This window comes from Callithrix jacchus, chromosome 11 (genome assembly GCF_049354715.1).
Source record: "Callithrix jacchus isolate 240 chromosome 11, calJac240_pri, whole genome shotgun sequence".
NCBI lineage: Eukaryota > Metazoa > Chordata > Mammalia > Primates > Cebidae > Callithrix > Callithrix jacchus.
The window spans coordinates 87881074-87908806 of NC_133512.1; the positions used below are offsets into that span (position 1 = coordinate 87881074).

The 27733-nt window shown below is 43.2% G+C and overlaps 1 protein-coding gene across 1 annotated transcript in view; it reads right to left on the bottom strand.

Moving 5' to 3' along the window:
- The window catches only part of WNT2 (Wnt family member 2), a 47913-nt gene that overhangs the window by 3581 nt on the left and 16599 nt on the right, over nucleotides 1-27733 (bottom strand). The window contains exon 4 of the mRNA XM_002751776.7: nucleotides 18369-18633. Coding sequence (XP_002751822.1) covers nucleotides 18369-18633 — 265 coding nt within the window. The remainder of the gene's footprint in view (nucleotides 1-18368; nucleotides 18634-27733) is intronic.

A 27733-nucleotide genomic window follows, 5' to 3' on the forward strand; every position in this document is an offset into this window, starting at 1 on the left:
AAGGGCCCGCCAGGTTTATCATATTAACTGTCTCCCCTGCTGCAGTCTAGCAGAGCATACAGATGTGTGTGAGGTCCTGGGTGAAGCCAGGATTCTAGGCTTTCAATAAACGAAACTGGCATAGAAAATCTGCTAGGAATTACCAGTGGAACATTGTCTTAGTTAATCAGGGTGATGTTTGCTAAATGGCAATCCATACTTAGGTATTTGTGTCTAAAAAAGAATTTTAAAGATAGAAAGTTTATTCATTTGCTCTACTCTTGGGGGAGCACTCAGAATTCTTTTATAAGTGCATTATCAGACAACAGAACAAAACGTATTAGTCATTTTGGGAGGGTATGATGGGCTTATCATGATCCTTTCTACTTCCTCCTCCACAGCACGGGCACCTGGCAGCCATGTTATATAAAGTCACCCTGCTTGCTGGTGACAAATAATTGGACCAGGGGAAACCACCTGACTTGTGCTGGGCCAATCAGGTAAATTCCCTGGAGATTTGTGATTTTTTGACAGAGATGGTCATTATGCCACTTAAAAACTCAGTTGCTGTTGGCAGCTGTACACCGTGGTGAAGTCTGTGGACTTAAGGAGGCCCACAGAGAGAGAAATGAAGCAAATGTACAGTGACAGTGAAGGCAAGATATGGAATGAGAATACTCCTCAGATCCTGAATTATTTTTCTGGTTCTGCTTCCATTTCTCCCTGAGGCCTGGCTGCATTCTAACGTTTGAGTTCCTAGAGACTCTGTATCCTTATAAGAATCTTCCCCTTGTGGCTTAAATTGTCCCAGTTTCTACTGCTTGCTATCAACAATCCTACCTAACTGACAAACCTCGAGAAGCTAAACTCTTATTAAAAAAACAAAACAAGACAATTTATATCAGGATGAAAAAGACAGTGACTTAATTCATTTTCAGTTTCTCCATCATTTAACTAGGAATGTCTTCCTCTTGATAGCTCTGACAATGCCTCGTGACTGTCTCTGTGTTTATCACAGTCCACTCTGCGTTGGAATTATCTACAGAAATGTCATTTTGCCCTGCCTGTTCAGGATGACCAGGGAAGCAGCAAGGTTCAAGCAGGGCGCGGGGTCAAGAAGAGGAGAGGGTGGGGCAGCTCTTGGTCAGAATGATTGGCAGCGGAGAGCAGGAAGACTGGCCGGGGAACTTCATGAGGACAGGAAGGATGGCAAAAGGCCGGGGGTCAGGGTGGAGGGTGGGTCAGCCAGGGATGGCTCCGAGCCTGCATCATGCTGAAGAAGCATGGGGTGAGAAGAGGCAGCAGCTGAGCTCAGATTCCAGGCAGCCATAAGGACAGTCCTCAGAATTTACTGATTATGCAGAAAGGACTTGTTGCCAAATGCTGCCTCTTCACAGCACACCCATTATTTCATTCAGTAAACATTTTGGGAACACAAACATCTGTAAGACACTGTGCCAGCTACTTGGGGTTTGGGGGACAAGGGAGAGTAAAATAAATAGGACCAAGTTCCTATTCTCAGTGAACCCGCTATGTGGCACAGAGATAAACATGTAAAGAGATACTTCCACTACTTTGGGTTAATTGTTTCATTTGCTAAGGACCTACCGTAACCCACAGAACAGTCATGTGCAAAGCACCACAGCAAACAGAGCTTGGCGACAGTAAGATGAAGTTATTTAGAGCTTGGACAATCAGGGTTCAAATCCTAGATTTGCCATGTATCAACTGTGTGGCCTTGGGCAAGTTACTTAAACTTGGTTAAGCCTCAGTTTCCTCCAGTGCAAAACTGGAATAAAAATAGTTCTTTCATCATAGAGCTTTTGGTGAGAACAGAATGAGATAATACATGAAAGCACCTGGCATAAAATCAGCGCTCAATAAATGTTAACTATCCATGTATTATCTAGAAAGTGTTTATTGAGTGACTGCTATGTGCTAGGCACAACTCTGGGAACCTGGGATATATCAGAGAACAAAACGAAGATCCTGCCCCAAGGAGCTTATGTTCTAAGAGCATGAACCAAGCATCTTATAATAGTGATATTTCTTGGTATTGATATTAATAGTAGCAAATAGGATCAGAAAAGGAGCCATCAACTGCACATTTTACAGAGGCAGTAGCATTAGAGATACGTGCAAAGATTTGCCGATAAAAAATGGGGTAAACAGCATCCCGGGAAGAGAGAAGCTTCTGGCAAAAACTCTGAGGGCAAGTTCACAAAAGACTGCTGATTCGGGGAGGGTGCTAGGGACAATGAGCATAGAAAGGGAAGCTGGAGCAACAGGTTAAAGGGTCTGTTTTAGTTGCTGTTGTTGTTTGAGACAGTGTCTCACTCTGTCACTCAGGCTTGAGGGCAGTGGCACGAACATGGCTCACTGCAGCCTTGACCTCCTGGGCTCCAGGGATTCTCCCACCTCAGCCTCTCAAGTAGCTGGAACTACAGGCGCACACCACCATGTCTGGCTAATTTTTGTATCTTCTATGGAGACAGGGCCTCACCATCTTGTCCAGGCTGCTCTCAAACTCCTGGGATCAAGTGATCCTCCTTCTCTGACCCCCCCGAAAGTGCTGGGTTTACAGGTGTGAGCCGCACAACTGGCCTAATGGGTCTTTATGCCACGCCACAGTTTGATTTTTAGTACAAGGTGGGCCTGTCTAAACCTTTAATTCTGAAAACTATGTCGCGATGATAAGCCTGGAAGAATAGCTTGGGGCAGGGAGGAGGGCTGTTGGAATAGTCCAGGCAAGAGATACTGAGTAAAGAAACACGCATGACAAACACATGATCAGCTGAAGAGGATGAACCACTAGAACTTGATGACTCATTGAATTAAGGAGTAGAGGGAGTGTCAAGTAGGAAAACTATAAAAATATGTTCATTTGGCTGCACAGCAAGGCGGTCACTGGCGCCCTCAATGAGAGCAGTTTCAGTGATACAGATGAGTGTGGTGGAGGAGAGGATACGGGGACAGCGAGTATAGGTAAAGTTTTCAAGAGACTTGGTGATGAAGAGGACGAGAGTAGAGCCGAGAGTGGTGTTAAGAGCAAAGGTGGGGCTTCATAATTGTTTTAGGTCATTATGTTTTTTGGTGGTATGTTTTGCGGCAATAGGTATCTGCACAAGGTTTTCATTTCCAATTAGGTTTTCATTTACATAACGTACAAAAATGGGAAAAACTTGTCATTGCTATTAAAATCAAGGCGGTGATTTCCCTTGGGGAATAGAGAAAAAGAGCGTGAGAGATGTCTCTGGAATACTGGGCTCCTTCAGGTTCTTGATCTGGGCACAGGTCATGTGGGTGTGTCCATTTGTGAAAATTCATTGTGCTGTACACATGGGACATGGGTATTTTCTGCATGCATTTCATATTTTGTAACAAGAAGAAGGTGGTAGAGGAAAAAGAGAAGGGAAGGGAGGAGGATGAAGAGGAGAAGGAAGAGGAGAAGAAGAGGGGAAAGAGGAAGGGGAGGAAGAAGAGGAGGAGGAAGAGGGGGAAGATGAAGAGGAGGAGGAAGAGGAGGGAGAGGAAGAGGAGGAGAAAGAGAAAAGGAAGAGGAGAAAGAGAAAGAAGGGGAGGAGAAAGAAGAAAAAGGAGGAGAGGGAGGAGGCGGTGGTGGCACGTGCCAAGGCCAGGAAATGAGCAAAGCTCTGCAGTGTGTGAGGAGCAGGAAAGTGGTTCCCCATGGCTGGAATATGGTACTCAGAGGGGAGAGGGTCAGGAGATGAGGTTGGAGTGGTGAGGCAAATCTGCATTGGGAATCATCAAGGGGTTTAAACTCATACTTGGACTAATGCCAGCAGAATGCTGTCAAGGGCTTTCACACAAAAGGGTGACCTGTTCTGATTTGTGTTTCAGAAGAATCTCCATGGTATGGGGCTGGAATGAAGTGGAGGGGGCTGGAGTGAGGACAAGGAGACAGGTTAGAGACCAATACAGACTCTGGGGGGGGACATGAGTGGCCTGGATTAAGACAGTCGTAGTGGGAATTGGAGCAGTTACTGGAGTCAAGAGAAGGTGAGGAGGCAGGAGCTGTGGGACATGGTGACTGGGTGGAGACTGGGGGGTGGATGAGAAAAGTCAAGGGGGTTTCTCAGGTTCTGGCATGAGTGACTACTGGTGCTGTTAATTCCCTGACATGGGGGACACTTGGTTAGGGGTCCCTTAGAGAAAAGATAATGAGTTTAGTTTTCAACATTTTGAGTTTGCTATGACTGTGGGCCATTCAGGTAGAAATGTTTGCTGAAAATAACTCTCTGGGACTCAGGAGGGAGGTGGGGGATGAAGACTCAGGTTTAGAAATCTTTGTACAGCAGTGGTAAGTGAAGCTGTGGGTGTGAATGAGACCCCCCAGTGGGTGTGAAAAGTACTCTCACTTGGCCTCCCAGAAGTGATTCTCCATTTTTACTTTTTTGTTGCTGTTCATATGCCCTGAGCACCAGTAAACATTCTTTCCTTCCACTAACCTGCATTTATCAAAATGGGAATACAGTGCTGTGTATTAGAATTCTCTATCTGCTCTAGGGCTTTGGGCTTAAGCAGGCTAGGATAAGGAGGAGAAGTGTCTCGTTTCTGATTCAGGTTGTCAGCCCTTCACTGAAATCTAACTTGGTGGTCCTTCTTTCCTGAGTGGCTTATAGTCTAGTGAGGTTTGAACTTGTGGTCTGACTCAACCTTCTGTAATGGTCATGGAGTTTTTTGTCCCCCAGATGCAGAAAACTGCACCAGACTGTCTGAACAGAAGGATTGCTCAGTGAAGTGACCAACAGCATCAGAACTCAGAGAGAGGAGTAGACAAAGCTATGACCATTGACATAGTCAGAAGTGGTTTCAGTAAAGGAAACAAAGACTCTGGCGATGAAATGTCTCAGTGCAACGCTCAGTTACAAAAGGCTGGAAAACACAAAGTGAACATGCCACTCCCCACTGGCTGCCCAAACAGGGTGTAATGAGGGCCCAGAAGACAGAAAATGAGAGAGGGTTTTTGTGGATTGAGAGCCACTGATGAGAGAACAGCAGTGAGGTCAGAGCCTTGAGCTCTGATGGGCCTCCCGGAGGCATCTGGGCACCAGGAAATGGGCCATCAGGGCAGGGAAGAGCAGTCCCTGCAGCTGGAAGGGAGGATGACACCTAGCAGTGGAGGACAAATTGGCCCTGTTTTGGAGTTTGGATCTAATAAGATCTAATGACAGGCTGCAGGGCAGAAGGGCAGTTTTGACACTTGCTGTCATTTTAGCAGAACATAGAGCCATTTCATCAAAGCTCTGAAAGGAGCATTTCCAGAGTGTAGAATCTAAACAAAATTGCTGGCATTACTTTCCTTTAATGAATTATAATAGACGCACTATTACCAATAGCAGTAGGGCCATACTGTTCCACTGGTCTTTCCTAAACAGAAAGCATCACCATTATGTTTCCCATAAAATAGAATCAAGTGTGTGTGTGTGTGTGTGTGTGTGTGTGTGTGTGTGTGTGTGTGTGTTTTAATGAAAAGGAGCCATTGAATTTGATCATCTGCCTATTTGTTTCGTTCTAAATATTTGGGACACATACTTGTAGATCTTTTTTCTCAAATGATATGCAAACTTGTTAACTGAGTCACTCCCCCTTGCTTGGGCTACAATAGGAACCACTGCAGAAACAAACCCAGCTGTATCTATCAGCCTTAATCCTGTAAGGGTAAGTTTTCACATTTTCAAAGCTGAATGGAGTGAAAGTTCATCCATCCTTTCCTTTCTTTTTTTCTCATTCCCTCTTCTTCTTTCTTCCTTTCCTTCTACCTTCTTTTTACTCCCTCTCTTTTCCTTTTGTTCACAACTGGAGCCAATATTTACGGAGCACTTCTGTGAGCTAGGCCCATGCTAAGCATTTTACCTGCATTATCTACTTTAATTCTCAGAAGCTTATAAAGAAGGTACTATTATTATCACCATTTTGGAAACGAGGGAATGGAGATTCAGGTAGATTAAGTAACTTGCCCGAGATCTCACAGCTGGTGGCAGGCTGTGCATCACCAGGATTTGCAAACAGACTTGCCTGACTCCAGTGCTCAAGCGCTTAACTGTTGTCACATTCTGCCTCTTTGCTGATGCCCCATCCTGGTGCCCTACCAAGTCCCAAAAAGCAGCCTCCTTTGTAACAGGATGTGACCAGCATGCTGGCATCTTTCCTGCACTCTCTTCTAATTGTTTTATCAAATGAATAACTTGCAAAAGTCCTGACATGTAACTTTTTGGGGAAAGAGCCTTTTTCTCCAGCTCATGATATGATGCAGACAATTAAATACATAAAGCTAGGTGAGAAACTAAAAAGGGGGTTGGTTAACGTGGTGTTAGTTGTTCCTGCTGCATTTTTGCTATATTGATATTCCTACTGGATTCCTGTAACCTTTTGGAGAACTGAGAATAACTTGTTTGCGATGCCAGGATGCATGTCTCCAAAACATGTGCGCCTTCAAGGTGGTTTCAATGTCTGTCACAGATGTGGCCAAGGCTGAGGACATTAGGAAGAGCCCTCTGGTAGCCCCCAAGTAGAACCTTCTGGTTCAGGGAAGCCAATAGCATCAATTTGTATCTCATCAAGATTATAATTACTCAGGCTGATCATCTACCTAACTCTTCATACTTCATTTGAAGATTCTCTGAGCCATTTCCAACAGCCATCTTGATCTTTATAGGACGAATATTTGTACCACACTGTATCTACAAAACATGTGTGGCTGGCTCTTAAAAATACTCCAAAAGAGACATTTAAAACAATTCTCAATTACCAGTCCTCTCATTAGAGTCTCCCAAATTGATACTTTAAAGGGTAAACATATATTTGGATGCTTCACATTTAACATGTTTGTTCTATAAAATCATTCATATTCCTTTATAATGTCATTTCTTATTGCAGTTTGATTTATGTAGTTCACATAAGAGGAAAGTGACAAGTCGGAAACTCGTTTCTCTGACTTTCTTTTGCATTATATTTGTGAAGTGTGCCCAAGATGTGTGTCCTGACTAGATTCAGAGCCTAACCCCAGATACAGAAGGTTACACACTCAGACTTGAAACTTCTTGTCATCTTTATACCAAACAATGGTGAGATCATCTTCCTAGACCCAGTGTCTATAAGATCCAGGCAGAGTCGTTAAGGTTTGGCAACGTCTGTGCTGTGGGAAGGAGCTGCTTCCAGCCAGATGGACCTTTTGCTTCCCCATATGTGTTGTCCTCATCCTGACTCGCATGAAAGCTCACAAATTCATGAGATTTTAAAAAGAAAAAGAAGTGAAGTTTCTAAATCATATAAGTTTGAGACCATGTAACACTTTTGGTGGGGCAATGTCGAGGGAACTTTACAGAATTGAGCATCCCATCTCCAGAGCTATAAAATTAATAATGGAGTCAGGGTTCCCAGTGTAAAAACATTTCTGTCTCCACTAACATGCATCTTGCTGACAGCAGAGGAGGAACAGAGGGGCTTTTTCTAATAGTTCCCAGACCCATACCTCTGGGACCTGGAGGAAGGGCCTCTCTCTCTCTCTCCCCTTCTCTCCTGACTCCTCTCTGCTTCTCTCTATCTCTCTACCTCTCCCTCTCCTCCTCACCCCCTTCTCTCCCCAGCCCCCTCTCTGGATAGGCCTGTGTCTGGAAATTCCTGCTACTCCAGGCTGACAGAGGCCCATATGTTGACTATTAGGGCATAAAGCAAGATTCACTTAAGCCTGCCATCCAATAGGCTGCTTCTCCTCTGGTTGACTTACACGTTGTCATTAATGACACAGATTTATTGAGGGAACAAAAGTATGTTAAAGAGCAAATGTTAGAGACCGCTCATTCATCTACTGGCCAGGCTCACCCCTTCCTCACGTTAGGACTGCACAACTTAACCTACTTATGGAAGACAGTATCTTCACTGATATCAGATGATTTGGTTCAGTGTTTTCATAAGCTGGAAAAGTTTGACTGGTACAGGAAAGCACGTTCCATTAAATTAGCAAATCTTATAATGGAATTAAAGTTGTTATGGGCAGACTCTGTGAGGCTTTCCGTATCTGGCACTGCATAGCCTACTCAAAGCTATTTACCACTGTCCTCCTCCCGTACCTGCTAACCAGGGCATCTTTTCATGATTCCACTGAGGTGACCTTCTGATGTCACAGTCATGTAGACTGTTTCCTCATAAGAGTTACTCTCGGCCAGGTGCGGTGGCTCACACCTGTGATTCTAGCACCTTGGGAGTCCAAGGCGGGCGGATCACGAGGTCAAAAGATCAAGACTATCCTGGCCAACATGGTGAAATCCTGTTTCTACTAAAAATACAAAAATTAGCTGGGCATGGTGGTGTGTGCCTGTAGTCCCAGCTACCTGGGAGGCTGAGGCAGGAGAACTGCTTGAACCCAGGAGGCAGAAGTTGTAGTGAGCTGAGATCGTGCCACTGCACTCCAGCCTAGCAAGAGAGTGAGACTCTGTCTCAAAAAAGAAGTTACTCTCATCTGCTGCATTGCCCTTTCCTATAACTCCTTCCCTCGGAACTCTTCCCATCCTTCAAATTCAGGCCTACTTCAACATTTTCTATGGAGCACTCCTGGTCCCCAAGCCCGGCTGACCTCCTTCATAGGTCTGCAATGCACGTCATGCCACATGGCTCACACACTGTTTACAAATATTTGAGCATTTCTCATGCATCTTGTCTCCCCAGGGACAGGGGTTTGGTCTTATGCTTTCTTCTATATACTGTGTAGTGCTCAGGTGGCCAACACATAGGTGCTGACTTATTAAATATTACATTTAAAACAGTGTCTTAAAAATTTAGATCAAGGCCAGGCATGGTGGCTCGTGCTTGTAATCCCAGCAGTTTGGGAGGCCAAGGTGAGCGGGTCACTTGAGGTCAGGAATTCAAGACCAGGCTGGCCAACATGGTGAAACCCCATCTCTACTAAAAATATAAAAATTAGCAGGGAGTGGTGGGTGCCTGTAATCCCAGCTACTTGGGAGGCTGAGGCAGGAGAATCGTTTGCACACGGAAGCCAGAGGTTGCAGTGAGCCGAGATGGCACTAATGCACTCCAGCCTAGGTGATACAGCCAGACTCTGTCTCCAGAAAAAAAAAATTAAGATTGACCTTCTTTTTGCCCACTGAGGGCACATTTCTCAGGGACTGGTCACCTAGTCTTCAGGCACCGTGGTGCCAGCAGACCAGCTAAACTTTGGCTTTATTCAAATGCTCTTGCTTGGTATACAGAAAACACATACAAAAAATGTGGCACATTTTTAAATGATAGAAATTAAAATGACAACTAAGGGAGTTTGCGGTATCAATTTAAGGTTCTGTTATTGCAAACTGAATTAAACTCGATTAATAATTTATTTACTTACTGAATCAAAGAAACCTTAGAAATTGCTAGATGAAACAACCATTTCTTAAGAGACCCAGAGAAGTTAATTTGCCCATTAGTCCACTTAGTAATCAGTAGAAATAGTAATATATAGCAATGTGTATGTAGCACTGAAGTCTCTGTATAGATCACACAGGCTCTTTCCTTAATAATATGAAATTTGCATATTTTTAATAAAGATTTAACAGTACAAAATTGGTGTCATGGGGAAAGCTTAAATGAAGTAAGCAAATTTTTTATTTTAAGGTATTTTAACATCATCCTTTTGCAGCACGCAAATATGGTAATTTGAAAGAGTACTTTCAATTTCCAAAAATAAAATAAAAGGACATCTGTTTGGTAAAGTATTTGTCAGTAGTTCAAACTATGTCAAAGAATTACAATTAAGAAAATGAATATTTTTTTCTAAAAGAAAAGTTTCCTTTTTTTAGAAAAAATATCTTTTTTTCAGTATTCACAATTCCATCTGATAGCATTGTCAATTAATTCAAATTAGGGTGCATTTTAGTGTATCCTAAAAATGTAGTAATTCTACTGTTTGTATTTAGAAAAATATCACAGATTTATAGATTACGCCTACAACATCAAAGAGCATTGGATATGAAAAGTATTTTTGCTATGTTAATACTAGAATTAGGAACTACCCAGGGATGCCACTGATAGTAGTGAATGAAAAACACCCCTCCAAGAGTAAAAGAACTGAGTATCTGCTGCCAGTTAAAAGCAATAGATATAGTCTGCTGATGCATTTGTTCACGTGGGAATTTTTATCTCCAGGGAAATAGTCAGGCAAGCACCATCTTAAGCTCCGTAAATCCTTCATAAATGCACTTGAATATGAGGAAAAATTCTACTGAACATGTAAGCTTAAATGGGAATTTCCATAGGCTGTGTGTTAAAAGGTATCAGTGATGGGTGGAGACGTGCTTAGTATTTCCCTTCAAAGGAACCAAGTTATCTTTAAGCTATGAGGCAGCACCAACACACTTAAGAACGCAGCTCATCTAATGAAACTATATTATGTTGTTCATAATCTGTCATTCAATTCAGTGCAACACATATTTGTGTGCTAGGAGTTGGGGAACTAGTGAGCAAGGTAGATAAAGTTCCTGCCGTCACAGGATCCTCAGTGGGCTCCAATAGTAGGGGCAGGTCACAAGCCCCCATTTATACAAATACGCTATATAGACTGTGGCACATGCTATGAACGAAAGAACATAGCTCTGTTTGGACCTAGAGGGTGGCAGTGAGGATGGAGAAGCAGACAGGTCCTTGTTACATTTAAAAGGTCCTAGTGGTACTCGGAATGATGGAGGTGAGAAGGAAGGAGTGTAAGGAGTGACTGGCAGGTTGATACTTGACCACAGAAGTGGGTGGCAGTGCCATTTTCTGAGATGAGGAGGGCTTGGGGAAAGCAAGTTTCAGGGGACAGGGCAAATAAGGAGTCCAGTTTCGAGCAGAAGCAGGTTGATATAATTATGTGAAATCTGGGTGAAGCCGTCAAGCAGGGAATCAGATACAGGATGATGCTACAGAAGGCAGACAAGGACAGGGACAACAACATTTAAAGCCATAGAAATGGAGAGACCAAACTAGTGAGAAAGTTCAGAGAGAGCCAAAAGGGTTCAGACAGCCTGGAAGATCTTCAAAATTTGGAGAAAGATAAACTAGCAACTGAAATAAAAAAGGACCAATTATTGGAGCAGGAGGAAAAGCAGGAGAGTGAGGTGTTGTAGAAGACAAGGAAATAAGAGTGTTTTGGGAAGGAGGGAAAGGCTAATTTTACCATATGCCACTAAAGAGTTTGAAAAGAGGCCTTGATGGGCAGTAATTAATACTAATTATACAGCATAATCAATAACTACCCATGAAAATGGTGACTGATAAGCCTCAGTGAAACATTGTTTTCTACAATTCTCTTCTGGTCTAGCTATCTTAACGCCTTTTAGATATCAATTCATGAATTTCTATGTCTCAAAGCAGAAAGAGATGAATAACTTATTCTTTACCTTGTCAAAATGACATATATAAGATAAAACCTTGTAACAGAGCAATGCAACAAGGACTGAAACCTAAACAAAACCACTCTCCTGTCCCAGTGTGAGGGTTCCCGCACCTAGCCTGTGTCCCATTGCCTGGATACTGCTTCAAGGACCATGAAGTCGATGAAGCCACAAGAGTAAGGACTGAGTCTGTTTTCCTCGGCCCTGCATTCCCAGTGATTATATGAGCGTCTGGCACATGGGAGGATGTCCATGAATATTTATGCAGTGAAGAAATGAGGGACATAAGGTGTACTGGTTAGAACTGCACATATTAGTATCTAAGTAAGACCCACGCATTGCTATTGGCTAACATATTTTTAATCATGTTTAATCATTAAAAACATGTTCCCTTTTTTAAAATCAGCTGGTGGGACCCAATCCCGGCATTTGTGAGCTTCTGCAAAGCAGGCCACACTCCTGGGCATGAGAGAACACCAGTTTCTGAAAACCATGATTAGGATTGTGTTCCCGTGGGTTTTGAGTTCTGTTTGCCAAATATGATTTATGTGGAGAAAAAGTGATACCTCAACACTTACACCATTCACAGCCTGGAGTTGTCAGCTAGGCTTTTGGGTTTTCCAAAGGCAACAAGTTAAACAACATTGAGCTCCATGTGTTTTTTGAACTTGACTGGGGAAGAGGTGGAGGGTAGCTTGTTTCCTGCAGTTGGAGAGGAGACCTCAGGGTGACCTCTGGTCCAGGTGGGGGTTTTGACATCATAACCAGTGAAAGTGGCCTGTGATTAGGTGCAGACACATTCTCTGGAGAGGAGGGCAGCAGCATTCCTCAGTTAGAGATGAACCTATCTCTAACTTAAGGGCTTCTTTGATTTACAGATGCCTGAAGCAATAACCAGAGTAGATAATCACAGAGCCACCAGGATACTCATCCCAGAAAGTCCGGCTTCCAAGATCTAGCCTGCAATTTGGCCTGCAAAATGTCACATGCACAACATCACACAGTTGTACATACTCTTCAGATCAGAGCTGCATGAGGGAGTGATTATAGTTGAACCTTAGAGCACTCACTTTCTTCAACTGAAGACTAGAGAAGAATGTCTTTTGCTGTTGTTCTTGCCATAATAATATCTTCCTTAATTGCTTTTTAAGCTTACTATTTCTTAGGAGCAATCGAAGACATTTACACTTTGGAAAATTTGAGGGGCTTGTAATTGAAAAAAGCTTCAAGGCAACCTGACCAAAATGTGGGCAAAGCTTGATTCTGATTACTTTTGACCTCCTGTTTTGTGGGCATCTCACCCCATAAAGTTCCCATGTCCTCATTCTGCCTCTTCATCACATAGGACCTACCCCCAACCATACACACACACACACACACACACACACACACACACACCCCAGGAGGTTAAGTGGCACAGTGAAAAAGGTATAGATTTTTGTTTTTATTTTTTTATTCCCACTTACAGGTCATGCCATCTTGGGCAAGTTAAGTAACTCTTTGGAACCTCACTTTCCTTCTTTATAAATGGAGGAAATTGCCTTGAAAAGTCAGAGAATATGCACATAGGTGTGTAGCGCAGGGCCTGACTTGCAGTAGGAACTCAGTAAATGTTCCCATCAGCTATCTCCAGCTAGGTTTGTCCCCATCCAGGAATAACCTGGGGTCTCAACTCTGCAATTTTTCTCATCAAAGTTTGCAGCCTGATTATTTCAGGACTTCTGTAGAGGCTGACTTGGTAACTGCTGTCAGTGAATGCTTTGATGGCTGAAATAATTTTGTTTATTTGGAGTCAAAGAGGGTTCCTGAGGATGCAGGGCCTGAAAGGGAATGAATGACTCTCTTACTCTGGGCATGGTGGGAGATGTTTTTTGGGGTGATATTTATCTAGAGTTCCTTGAATGAGGAAATATTTTTTCCTTAGCAAGAAATCAGGTACTCAAAAAAAAAAAAGGTATGTTTCCCTGAATTCCTGAATTTCTTCTTGCCTAATACTTAGGGAAAATTAGGAATTATTAGGAAAAAAATTAGGAATCACAGGCTACCTAAATCATTGACTTTTTCAAACTTTGATGTGTATAAGTTTGTAAAGCTTGCTTGCAGAGGCAGCGCTTGTGGTCCCAGCCATTCAGGAGGCTGAGGTGGGAGGATCACTTGAGCTCAGGAGTTGGAGCCTGCGGTGAGCCATGATGCCACTGCACTCCAGTCTGGGCAACAGAGCAATGATAAAAAATTAAAATGATGAAAAAAGAAAAACTTATAGAATGTCAGGAACAGCTCCCTGAGAAGCTGGTTCAATAGGTTTCTGAAGAGCCACTTTCTTTGGAACAAAGTGGACTAGACCTGTAAACTACATCAATTGCACAAACCTAATTGATAAAAAATCAGCCCAAAATCAGTCAACAAGCTACCCTGGACAGAAAGCAGTTGCTGACCAGCAGGAGTAAGCCAGTCAGTTCCAAATACTGATTCCCTAATAATATTCAATCTGCTCATCACCGTTGCTTTCCCAGTGCCAGCAAGTAGAAGGTGCCCACTAAGTTGAATATTAAGGGTGCGTGATTAAAAACAAAAGCAATGATTGAAAGCAAAGAAAGAAGCAAAACCGAACAAATAACCCCAACAAAGCAGAGCGAGCAGTATGTGATGCAATGTCAGGAAGGGTTAATGCCAATTTTGAAAGAGAAAACGAAAAACAAGAAATTCTTTATTAATTACTTGATTTAAATTTGACTGCAAACTTTTGACTTGTTTTGGAGTCTGGCTACCCCAGGATGACAGCCCATTTTGAACATGTGAGAGTTCCATTTACCAGAAAACAGGCCTTTCCTAATGCAGTGGGATTTCAGCACGGTGGGGAGGGGGACCCTTAGTGGTGTGCTTACTCAATTATGTGTGCGTGCTGGGTGGCTCTTTAGTGCAGACTGAGAAGATGACACACTGACCCAACACTGTCATTTTGAGAGGAGAGAGGCTCCCAGATCCCACTGTGAGTTAAAGGCAGAAAGCCCCCTTCTTACAGGTCTCAGATTCTCTGTTACACCCCCTGCCTCCACTAACAGAGGTTAGAGGCCATTCCAGGATGACCGTGTTCTCTTCTGCACCTGTTGTGACTGACTTGCTAGAGTATATACTTCAGAAGTTTCTAGTGAAAAATGGCCAGGATAAAGCCTCAACTTTATTTAGTTTTTATTTTTTAGAGATGGGGCCTCGCTATGTTACCCAGGCTGGTTTTGAACTCCTGGCCTCAAGTGTTCCTCTCACCTTGGCCTCCCAAGGTGCTGGGATTATAGGTGTGAGCCACGGTGCCTGGCCAAGCCTCATGTTTAAAAGGCTGTTGGTCACATAACCAAGAGCAAGGCCCTCAGTAGCCATATGTGTGGAAGAGGGTTTTATCAGATAAAATTTGCATCTCATACATGTGGCTATCTGCACATGACTCCTAATATATACAATGAAGAAAATATTTTAACAATCTGGACTTGTGCTTATATAATATCGAATATCCTAAATCATATTTTTACTAAAATAATCATCTGATGGTCAACAGCATTAAAAGGAAATATTGCAAAGTTTGCATCGACAACTTTGGTATTTTCTTAGGTTCAGCCAAAAACTACATTAACTAAGTACAGTTCAAATAATTTATAAATAATCTAGGAATCTTACTGGAAATCTGATCCAATACATTGGAACTGGCAACTTAAAACAAAAAAAGAATAGGGTAGATCTTGGTAAATCAACACCAACTGAGAACCGATTTCATATCTTTTAAAGTCAGATAAGCTAAAATTTGTCTCAGATAGAAGAGAGATAAATTAATAGAGAAAATAAGTTATATAGCTTCCTTCAGAAAGCCAGCATCTGTGGCTATGTGCTTTGTACCTGGTGCAGCGACAGGCAGAGTGAAATGGTTGTTGAAAAGACAGCCACAGCTTGGCACGGTGGCTCATGCCTGTAATCCCAGCACTTTGAGAGGCTGAGGCGGGTGGATCACTTGAGGTCAGGAGTTCAAGACCAGCCTGGCCAACATGGTGAAACTCCGTCTCTACCAGAAATACAAAAATTAGCTAGGTATGGTAGCTTATGCCTATAATCCCAGCTACTCGGGAGGGTGAGGCGGGAGAATTGCTTGAACCTGGGAGGCTGAGGTTGCAGTGAGCTAAGAACATGCCACTACACTCAAGCCTTGGTGACATAGTAAGACTCTGAGAAAAGAAAGAAAGAGAGAGAAAGAAAAAAGAAAGAGAAAAAAGAAGAAGGAGAGAGTGAGGGAGGGAAGGAGGGAAAGAGAAGGAAGGAGAAAGAAGGAAGGAAAGGAAGGAAGGAAGGAAAGAAAGAGAAGGAAGGGAAAGAAAAGAGAGAAAAGACAGCCAGGCTCAGGTTTAAGTCCCTGCTCTGCCTCTTACCAGCCAAAATTGGTTGGGGAAAATCTTTAACCCTCAGAGCTTCAGTTTCTTCCCATAAAATAATAACACACTTACCTTACAGACTTTGTTTGAGAATCAACTAGAGAAGGTAGCTGCAGCCCTGGCATGTGATGGGTACTACAGGTATAGTTACTATTTAGGATTAAGAAACAGAATTTCTAATACAAAGAGTAGAAAAAGCAGAGCACACAAGAATAAGTTAGTAACTTGAAGATGCAGCAGGGATTAGATTCAGAATCACCTCTGTGGGGTAAAAGAAATATATGGTGTATATTTCATTGACAATCAATGTCATGCCTGTTACACCCCAGGCAGTACATATTTCTCAGGTGTACCAGCTTGCTTCCCTGTGCAGACTTCTTCAGTCCAAAGAACCAGAAAAGACGTGCTGGGGAAGAACTGCCTCTTATATTTGAAATAAGGTTGTTTGTTTTTTTTTCCCCCAAGGCCTTTCCACATATGTGTCCTGGGAGGCAGGCAGGGGCAAGTGTGTAATAACAGGATCAAACCAAGGGGTCAGACATCCACCTCCTCCTACCAGTGAGATCATGAGTGGGTCATTCACTTTTCTTATCTGTACGATGGAGAAGATGGTATCTAGGGTTGCTTATCTGACTTAAAAAATAAGATACGAATGTGGTTCTTGGTTGGTGTTGGTCATCCAGAACCAACCCTCTTATTCTTCTTATTTATTTATTTATTTTTGGTCAATTACAAGTTTCAATGCATTGATGTCATCGGGCTGCTGTAAGGATCCTTCTGGAAGGATAAAATAAGACCAAATGTGCAAGATCTCAGCCCACTACCCAGTGCACAGAAGTCAATGCCTAGGACTTCAATGATCAAGACAGCAGCACCTCCATGCTTGGTGTGAGGAGACTGAGGTTAAACAGCTAGTGACTGGTGGGGGGACAGACCTTTTCGACAATCCTGTATCCAAGCACAGGTTTCATGGTGATTCGGCTATAACTTTGGCCTGACAGGTAGGATGACTTGTTAGAGGTCCCAAAGCATGTCAGGAATGCAGTGGGGCACAGCATCTGGTCCTCTGCTCAATCGTCATTAATCCCTGGATTGCGTGTAGCAACCTGCTCAAATGCTGCAGAGAACTAGCTCATCAAACCATGAAGGCAATTCAACCACTCAGGAGCAAAAAAAGAAAAAGGAAAAAAGGCTCCTTGTGACATTTTCTGGTAACCTTGCCTCTTGGTCAATCTAATTGACAGCTGGCTGCCATCTACACTGTTTTATTGGTGCCTCTGCAATTATTTCAGAATTTAAAAAAAGACTCAGACTCTATTAGAGGACTTTTATTTTTTCTGATAATGAATTCCTTTGCTTTCTACCAAGTCTTAGAAATTGACATGGGCTGTTGACTCCTATCACCTCCTATGAACTTAGACTTGTACTCATTCTTATTTTGCACTAGAATCTTTACAAAGAATGAGCTAAACGTGGAGTTCAGGGTTGATCAGGAGGAGTGAGGGGTGGAGCATGAGCATATGTAAGCCAGATAGGTGGAACAGCTGCGGTGTTGAAGCTGACAGAGCTGTTCTTTGAGGGATAGAGAAGACACTGTCTGGAAGGGAATGGTGTGGCTTTAATAAATGAAGGGCCTCAGACACAGTCTTTATTATACACTGTCCACCTACAGCCAAGAGAGTGATGATAAATGCTTGCTTTTTATCTTTGCAATTTCTAAGCACATTGAAAAGAGCAGGGAAGGTGAAGTAGGGCAGATTTCAGAAGAGCACATTTAAAGCCCTGGGACCATGTTCCACAGTCACAGAGGTGGGATTTAATGTATCCTGCTCTCAGCTTCAGGATCATATGAAAGATGCTGGGCCGCTCTCCCTAGTGTACATAGTCTGCTAATTAGAAATCTGCCCAAGCTGAAGAATTTGGCTAATCTGAGTATCTTGATGTTTTGCCCCAGACATTGTTGAGTTTCTGTTTCTCCAGAATCTGTGCACTGTCAACCCATTTCTCCAGTTGCTTAGGAGAGCTCTCTGTGCAGTTTCATTTCACTTCTTTTCTTTCTTTCCCCTTCCTTCCTTCCATCCTCCTCACTCCCTTTCCCTCCCTCCCTCCCTCCCTCCCTCCCTCCCTCCCTCCCTCCCTCCCTCCCTCTCTTTCTTTCTCTCTCTCTCTCTCTCTTGCTCAAATTGTCACCCAGGCTAAAGTGCAGTGGTACGCTCTCTGCTCACCACAACCTCTGTCTCCTGGGCTAAGTGATCCTCCCACCTCAGCCTCCTGAGTAGCTGGGACCACAGATATGCACCCCCATACCCAGCTAATTTTTCGCATTTTTGGTGGAGTCAGGGTTTCACCATGTTGCCCAGGCTTTTCCTGAACTCCTGAGCCCAAGCAGTCTGCCCACCTTGGTCTCCCAAACTGCTAGAATTCCAGGTGTGAGCTGCCGGGCCCAGCCCTGTGTAGTTTCAATAAGATTGTTAAGGATCATGAGCTTCAAACCTTAAGGGTGCAGGCTGAAAATACAGAATCTCATTTAAATTGTGGAGTATCAGTTGTTGAAAGAATTAGGTGTTATGAAGAAAGTGTATGAACTTACCTGTCTCTCGGTCCCTGATACAGTAGTCTGGAGAATTCTCAAAATACACGAGGTCATTTTTTGTTGGCTTCTTAAACCTCTCGTTAGCCACAGTGAAACCTGTGCCATCCTGGTTCATGACCACCTGGATGGCCCCATTGTACTTCCTCCAGAGATAATCTCCCGTTTTCCTGAAGTCGGCCATGGCCAGCCAGCATGTCCTGAGAGAACACGAGCCGCTCACCCCGTGGCACTTGCACTCTTGTTTCAAGAACCGCTTTACAGACTGCCAAAAAAGACAGGGCAAGTTCAGTGAGGTGGCTTGGAGCAGGAGACACATGCTACAACTCTCCTTACCTCCCAGCAATACAGAAGTGACCCTCAGGATGCTGGATCCTGGGGCAAGTGCCTGGGAGATGTTGATCCACTGCTTGTCACTTGCTAGCCACATCAGCCCCTGTCCTGATGCCAGCAGACCAGGGCGGTGGGTAGAGAGGGGAGGGATAGCGCCTGTGTACCCTACTGGCTATCAGTATAATGGAAACCTCACTATTGAATAGGGCATGTGGCCAGTTTGAAGAGTGAGGGATTGAATTATTTTCTAAATAAATAGAGCTTTATTATATTAAAAATGTATGCTATTTAATTAATGCTGTCCAGTTTAAAAGAAAAGAAAATAAAAATGCATGCTATTATGCATATTAGATTAACAAAATAATTGCTAAGTCCAAATCCTTCAATAAGCCGATCATAGTAATTGGTACGACAGCAATCCTGTGCTACCATATTTCTTTTGCAGATGACTGAGAAGCAAGACTGAGAGAGGCTGAAGCACTTCCCCAAAGTTACACAGCGAGCCAGGCTGTACTGGAAAGTCAGTTAGCGACCCTGAGGCTGACAGTAGCTTGGGGAGATTCAGCTTAGATGACAGGGCTGGGTTTGCTCTGATCTTTCTTAGAGAGGAAGCAAAGGAAACTGGGACAAGCTCACCTCGGCTGGCTCCCAATACGGAGACCCCTTTTCTGTGGGTGTGAGGCTTGTGTTGAGGAGAGGGGACAGGTGGGCCTGAAACTTCCAGGGGAGCTTCTGCTTTGTCTTCATGAGCCAGCAGAGCAGCACTTTCCCCAGAGCAATTTGGTGAGTTATCCCACCCTGGCCAGTGTCTCCTTCGCTTACCCAAGTGAAGAGATTATTATCGCTCATGGTCCTCACAACACCTTTGATCTATTGCTCTTCCTGTTTTATAGATGATGAACCAGGGATGGGGAAGGCAGCTGACTTGCCCAAGCTCGGTAATAGGAATTCACTCCCACTGTCCCCGGGTCGGGCGTTGGCACTAGGTATCTTTCCCACTTTACCCCCAGCTCCATTGTGGATGGTGCACCCAGTACATTTGAAATCTGTCCTTCTCAGCACAAGCCAGCCCTGGAGCACAGGGATGGAGAAGTGAACAGGAGGCATGTGCTTAGCTTGGCTCTCCCAGTTGAAGGGATCCAGGCATCTTTAAAGGATGTCTTAGAATGAACTTCTTCTTCAGAATTACACTGCCCCATGCACCCCGCCCCCATCTTTATATTATGGGTGTTTGGTTGGAGGCTCACACTATGGCCTGGAGGGCAGGCTTCTGCCACATATACAACCTGGAGTGCCATCTGGGCTCTACCACTCTACCCCATGTAGCTCTCACCTTTCCAAGAGCTGCCCCTCCTAAAATCTTAGAGAGCACCGCACAAAACTCACTCCACATCAAGTACTTGGGAATGAGATATGAATGCTCATTCTTCCAAGCTTATTCTTTTTAAATCTAGGTATTTAATCATAAGTAATACTTCTCACTTTAAAAATGACAGGAAATATTACTGTTCCTCCTCTTTCTTTATCTTTCTTTCTCTCTCTTTCTTATCTCTCTCTCTGCCTCCCTCCCTCCCTCCCTCCCTCTCTCCCTCTCTCCCTCTCTTTCTCTCTTTCTCTCTTTCTCTCTTTCTCTCTTTCTCTCTTTCTCTCTTTCTCTCTCTTTCTCTCTTTCTCTCTTTCTCTCTTTCTTTCTTTCTTTCTTTCTTTCTTTCTTTCTTTCCTTTCTTTCTTTCTTTCTTTCTCTCTTTCTCTCTTTCTTTCTTGACAGAATCTCACCCTGCCGCCCAGGCTGGATTGCAGCTCACTGCAGCCTTGAACTCCTGGGCTCAAGCGATCCTCCTGCCTCAGCCTCCTGCATAGCTAGGACTATAGGTGCATGCCACCATGCCCAGCTAAGTTTTAAAAATGTTTTGTGGAGATGGGGATCTCACTGTGTTGCTGGGGCTGGTCCCTAACTCTTGAGTTCAAGCAATCTTCCCATCTCAGCCTCCCAAAGTGGTGGGATTATAGGTGTGAGCCGAGGCACCTGGTCTGCCCTCTCTTTCTGATGCTGAATTTCCAGATCATAAACTTCAAAGCTGATATTTTTATATAATTAACTGAAGAATTTGCATATTAATTTAAAATTGTATCTTAAAAAATAACATTATAAATCATTAAAAAAACATGTGGTGACAGACAGGGTCATCTGTGTAACGTCCTCCCTTCCTTGCTAACATTTTGTTCAGGTGTTGGTTAGCCTTGTGTTATAAAGGACTCCTGACCCCAGAGTAGTCCAAATCACTAATAGTAATTTTACTGTCCTGACACTAATTTTTTTTTCCAGCTTGGAGCATGTGGCGATTCAATTTGGGCCAATCCTATGATAGGAAAAATCTCTTAGGAGTCTTGTCAAAAAATGTTTCTTCACTTTTTAAAAGAGACATGTGAGGTGGGGGCACAGTGGCTTATGCCTATAATCCCAGCACTTTGGGAGACTGAGGCAGGAGGATCGCTTGATCCCAGGAGTTCAAGAACAGCCTGGGTAGCATAATGAGATTCCATTTCTACAAAAAAGAAAAAAGGTGGTGGCATGCGCCTATGGTCTCAGCTACTCGGGAGGCCGAGGTGGGAGGATAGTTTGAGCCTGGTGTTCGAGGCTACAGCGAGCCATGATTGCATCACTGTACCCCAGCCTGGGTGACAGAGTGAGATCCTGTCTCAAAAATAACATAAAATAAAATAAAAGAGGCACATGAGGAGAAACACCTTGTCTCTATCTCTAGATGCTGTTTTCTGTAGCAGCCTCTTTGGGACATGAGGGCAGCAACCCCGACAGGCAACAAGTTGCAGACACACGTGACAGATGTGAAGATCTGGGTTCTGGGGATGCTGCTGAGCCACTCAGTGAGCCCACTTTAGATCTACCCTACCGCCAGACTTTTTGTGATCCAGTCAGTAAACTTCCCTTCTTGTTTTAGTGCCTTTGGGATCTGTTACTTGCGGTGGAAAGTATTTCAACAGGTACCATGGTCAGTTCTTGATTGTGGATTAATGACAGGCTTTATCTGACAATTAACCTGGGGGGAAAGTGAGACAGCTTCTCTGGTATTGGGCTTGCTCACTTCTCCAGCACCCACTGTTAATGCACAGCGTGTTCAGTGCTCAATCACAGTTTGGGGCTATGTTCATTTCTTCTACCTACTGAGTTTGCAGACTTAAAATTCAAACCTTTAAACTTGAAGTGGATAAAACTGCACTCAGTCAGAGAGGCAGAGGGAAGAGAATGTAAGCCGAGGCAGCCTGCTTTCAGGAGTAACTGAGGGAAGACTAAGGATATGGGAGCAAGAAACTCACAATGAGGATTCCTAGTTTAGAACAACTCCAGTATTCAAATGTTGTAACATGGTAGCAATAACAACCACTTATTGAGTGCCTAACTGTGTGCCAGGCTCCGCACCAGGTAGTTTACACACATTATCTAATTATCACCATGAGCAAAGAAAGTTTTCATTCCCGTCTATGATTAGGCGAACCAGGGCTCTATGAGGAAAGTAAAATCTCTAGTCACACAGCTATTCAGAGGTAGAACAAAGATGTGACTCTCAGATCTGTGCTATTTCTAAAAACACACTTACAATTTTACTATAAATCATATTGTGATTTTGAATCATGCATTCTGTTTCCCTTCATTATTTTCTTTTCTTTTTGAGATGGAGTCTTGCTCTTGTCACCTAGGCTGGAGTGCAATGGCATGATCTCAGCTCACTGAAACCTCCGCCTCCTAGGTTCAAGTGATTCTCCTGCCTCAGCCTCCTGAGTAGCTGGGATTACAAGTACACGCCACTATGCCTGGCTTTTTTTTTTTTTTTTGTAAAGGTGAGGTTTCACCATGTTGGCCAGGCTGGTCTTGAACTCCAGACCTTAGGTGATCTGGCTGTCTCTGCCTCCCAAAGTGCTGGGATTACAGGCATAAGCCACCGTGCCTGGCCCCATCCATTCTTTCAAATAATCAAGAATTAACTTAAAATATTACATAGCTGTTATAATGGGCAGAGGAGGAAGAAGAGGTAGAGAAATGGTGGGGGATTACATTGCATCTTCCAAACTACTAATCATCACAAATTTAATAGACAATTCACAGAAGAAATACAAAGTACTAACAAAAGGACAGAAAGATGTTCAATTTCATTAGTAATTAGAGAAATGCAGACTGAAATAATACACCTTTTTTTGCCTAGCAAAAATAGTAAAAATGTCAATTAAAAAAAATTTTAAGAATAAAAAAATAGTAAAACAGGAAAAAGACTGATAATGTTAGTAAGAGTCCAGGGGAAGAGATGCTTTAACAAACCATTGGTTGGAGAGTATAGTGAAACATCATTTAAATGAAAAGTGCTTTTGCATTACTTGCAAAAATGTTAAATGTACATAATCTTGACCTGGTGATTCCACTCTGGAAACATCTGCACAAGTTTGGAAGGATACACACCTACAAGGATCTTCATGCAGCTATTGCATAATTAATAATGACAAAATATGAAGAAAAACCCAAATGACTTCAATAGGAAAATTGCTAATTATGGTATATGCTTAATAATGGAATATTATGTGGTCTCTGAACAATGAAGTAGATCAGTCTTACAGGCAGGAAAAAAAGTCAAGTGATAAAAGCCAAATGCAGAACAATATACATGGTATGATCCACTTTTTAAAGGCCTGCATATGTGTGTGTAGTTGGCAGAAAAAGGGAAAGTATGTTCTTTTACAATCTGGCTGCAGTTTGAGGGATTTCATGGGCTGGAAAGACAGGGGATAACAAAAAGAGTGAAACTACTCCACATAGTAAAATAACAGGAATTTGAGGATTTATCCCTGGCAAGTGGATAGGGCAGGTCAGTGTGTGTCACTCCTGGCTACACATTAAAATCACCTGAGGATCATTTCCAGCCTCACCCCAGACTGGGTAAATCAGAACCTCGGGTATATGTGAGGCCTGGGCCTTGAAGGTACATGTGAGGCCTGGGCCTTGAAGGTACAAGGTACTTGTGGTTCTTCAGGTGATTGATTCTTCTTTTTTTATTTTTTTTTTGAGACAGAGTCTCACTCTGTCACCAGGCTGGAGTGCAGTGGCACCATCTTGGCTGGAATGCAGTGGTATGATCTTGGCTCACTGCAACCTCCACCTCCCAGTTTCAAGTGATTCCTCTGCCTCAACTTCCTGAGTAGCTGGGACTACAGGTGCATGCCACCACATCTGGCTAATTTTTTAGTAGAAATGGGGTTTTACTATGTTGGCCAGGATGGTCTCGATCTTCTGACCTTGTGATCTGCCCACCTCAGCCTCCCAAAGTGCTGGAGGTGATTGATTCTAATATGCAGTCAGGGTTCAGAATCATCCAGACCCAGAGATGCAGAGGAGAAGGTGAGAAACCTGTGCGCTGTGGTGGGAGTCTGGAGCCTATGAAGGGTTACAGTAGTGAAAAATTCCTGGGACAGAAGCAGGCATTACATTTCTAAGAATGGGGAAATTGTTTTTTTAACTAGAAATTGTTTCTTACCCTATGCCTCCAAAACATCGGAATCTCCAGGAAAATGTGCCATGAGTGACAATCTCCACTAGTGCTACTTTAGAGGGAATGAAAGATGGGTGGTGGTCAGTGTCCAACCCAAGTAGCAATGGATCAGTGGATAAGTGGGCCACACCAGAGCAGCAGGCTATAGCAGCAGGAGACTCCTCCTGGGTCTTCAGAGGCACTGGGCAAGGAGTGTGGTTGAGGTGGGGCAGTGGTTTCCCATGCACAGCTGCTGATGGAGAGGCTGGAGACATTTTATTTGGATGATGAAAGAATGAGTGACTAAAGTGGAGGACCTCTGTTCTGTAATTATAATTAAGTAAATTTTGATTCTAAAATTTTAAGACAATAAACTTCTACATAATGTTATTAACTGCACAGCCAAGAACTGTGCCAGGATTGCAGTTCATTATCTCTGGCCCAAGATCACAAACCTTTGTATCAATGAAGGATGTTCTTAAAGTAAAGTTGGGTGTTTTCTAATTGTATTTGCTACCAATTGCATTGACTGTCACCTCAAGTTTTCCACTCTCACAATTGTTCCACCTGCTCCATCACTTCTCCTCATTTCCTGGGGGCATCCACAGTCTTTCATCCTCTTGCTCTGACCGGGATTGGCTCCACAGCTCAGATCTAATGCCGTGCCCTCCTAGCTGGACACACTGTATCCTAGATGCCGTGTTTTCTCTGTTGATGTATTCCTCCTTTTTGCCGCAGTACAGTGTTGAATAACTCCTTCAAGGTGGATGCATTTTCTGAATTCTTGCATGTCTGACATGTCTTCAGCCTTCACACTTGATTAATAGCTTGGCTGGGTATAGAATTCTGGATTAAAAACTTGTATATCTCCTCAGGTTTTTGGCTTCTAATGTTGCCGATGGGAAGTCTGATATGGGAAGTCTGGTGGATTCTTTGAAAAAAATTTGTTCTTGTTTTCATTTCACTTTGTATTTTTTTCCCCTATGAAAGCTTCCAGAATCTTTTCCTTATTCTCTGGGTTCTAAAATATCATAATATTGTCTCCTGTTAATCTTGTTCAGCACTCAGCAGACCCTTTCAATCTGGACCGTCATGTCTTCAGCACTAAGACATTCTCTTTAATATTTTCCTCTCCTCTACTTTTTCTTCTTTCAGGTGGAGTTTTGCTCTTGTTGCCCAGGCTGGAGTACACTGGTGTGATCTCGGTTCATTGCAACCCCCACCTCCTGGGTTCAAGCAATTCTCCTGTCTCAGCCTCCTCAGCAGCTGGGATTACAGGTACCCACAACCATGCCCAGCTAATTTTTTGTATTTTTAGTAGAAATGGGCTTTCATTTCCTGGCCAGGCTGGTCTTGAACTCCTGACCTCAGGTGATCTGCCCACTTCAGCCTCCCAAAGTGCTGGCATTATAGGCATTATATACCTTGCCCAGCCATTTTTTTTTTTCTTTTTTAATGGCATTCTAGTTAGCCGGTTGCCAATTTCTGAACTGGTCCTCTATGTCACTTATGTTTTCTCTCATCTGTTTTCAATACTTTCTTCCTGATTTCCTGAGGAAGAAATTCCACCAGAGTAACACTCTTGGCTCTTTCCTCCCCCTTACTTATGTCTCCCCAAAGAAAGAGAAGTGATTTGTCCAACTGGAAGGAAGAAGCAGGACTTGTGTGCCTAGTTTCTTTCTATGTGAGGATCTGGTAGCCTGTGGAAATAAGTTATGATCAGCTCTTACCAACCAGCACATGGCTCCCTTGCTGCAGGGGCTCCGAGGGCCAGCCTGTGACAGGTGAGTCTGCTTGGCTCAGGGTTGGGCTGCTAGGGGGCACTGTGCTTCAGGCCACATCCTCTAGGGCAGCATTTTCTTCTATCACGAAACTGACACTTTTAGTCCATCCATTTGTCCATTTTCCAGTTGGTTTCAAACTCAAGTGGAAAAGAGCAAGGGGCGTTTATGGACCTCCTTAAACATTTATCTTTTGGGCTTTTTGATGTATTTTCTGAGAGTTTATTTGGCTTTCTCTTCCAAATTCTTTCTTGTTCTCTAATTGTCACTTTTTCAAAGCTTCCATTCTTATTTGTGGGTGTTAATATTTTGTGTCACTCTGAGGAGACAGACTGATTAGGCTGTAAAAAATTTCTCTTATCATCCTTGCTTTTTCTCTGGAGTCATTTTCCTGAAATTTCTTTTGTCTTTTCCTTTCATGCTGCTGTATTGAATCAAATATATGATCATCCTTGGACAGTCTCTTCATATTTAAAAATGAAGTAGTAAAAAGGCATTTAGGAACTCTAGTTGTAGAAGTGGAGCTTGTCAACCAAAAAATGTTGCCTTTTGGTGAGTTTGCAGGACACTGACTATTTTTTGAGATGAGGCCTTGCTGTGCTGCCCAGGCTGGAGTGCAGTGACTATTCATAGGTACCACAACAGAGCACGCCAGCCCTGAACTCCTGGGCTCCAGGGATCCTCCTGCCTCGGCCTCCCAAACAGTTGGGACTACAGGCAGGTGCCACTTGCACCCAGGACACTGGCTCTTATGCTGAGGACTCTAACTCCAGAAAGCCTAGGATGTTAAATGCCAGACTTCCCCAGAGTTCTGATCACGGGGAGAAGGGAGGCATTGGGGTTCCCTATTCCATGGATGGAATTTTCAGTTTCAGGCCTATCTTCTCTCCAGGACTATTAATATCTGAGGCATTCTCAGGGCTTCTTCCCTCCCATGTTGGCTGTTGCCCCATTTGCTTTTATTCTTCTAGACTGTGGCTTCTCCATCCTTTTTATGAGTTACACTTTATTCATTTGCCTTCCACTTTCCAGAAATTCATTAAGCTCTTTCATTTCTCTTCCTATTCTTCTTAGCATCAATTTAAACCATTTTTTCCCATTACTACAGTTGTAATGAAGTTTGGGAGGAAGAGGGGAAACATGACATGTCCTGTTCACATCCTTGAGTCAGTTTACACTTTGAAATGTTCTGGAAGGAGACAGGAGAAAACAGTCCCATTTTATGATATACATTTCTGCCCTGCTCAAGCTGTTGCTTTTGATACTATGTGCAAGCACTCTTTTTACAATGAAAGGAGAAAGAATTAGAATAAAAATCAGTTACAATGATTCGCTGTCTCTTGCTAGTGCAGGATACTGAAAGCTTCCTTTAGAACCTTAAGGCCATAGCCCATGACACAGTGACATCCTGGTTTCTATTTTGTCTCTTGAATCTTTCCTAAAAAGTCTCTTGTTCTACCTTCTTCTTTGATTTTTAGTGCAGGTCACTGTCAAGATTTCTTTTTCAGCTTTCTCATATGCTCCTGTTTTCAATTCTCCCAGCCCCCACGGCTCTTAATATCACTAACTGGCCAGCACAATTCGTAATCAGCTTTGACTCCTCCCCATGTGCCTTAATCCCATCTAGGTTTTACTCTGTGGCATCCTGCCAATAAATACTTGCTCATGTGACATGGCTACTCTAAAAAAGTAGTTTTTTGATAACTTCTAAGGACAG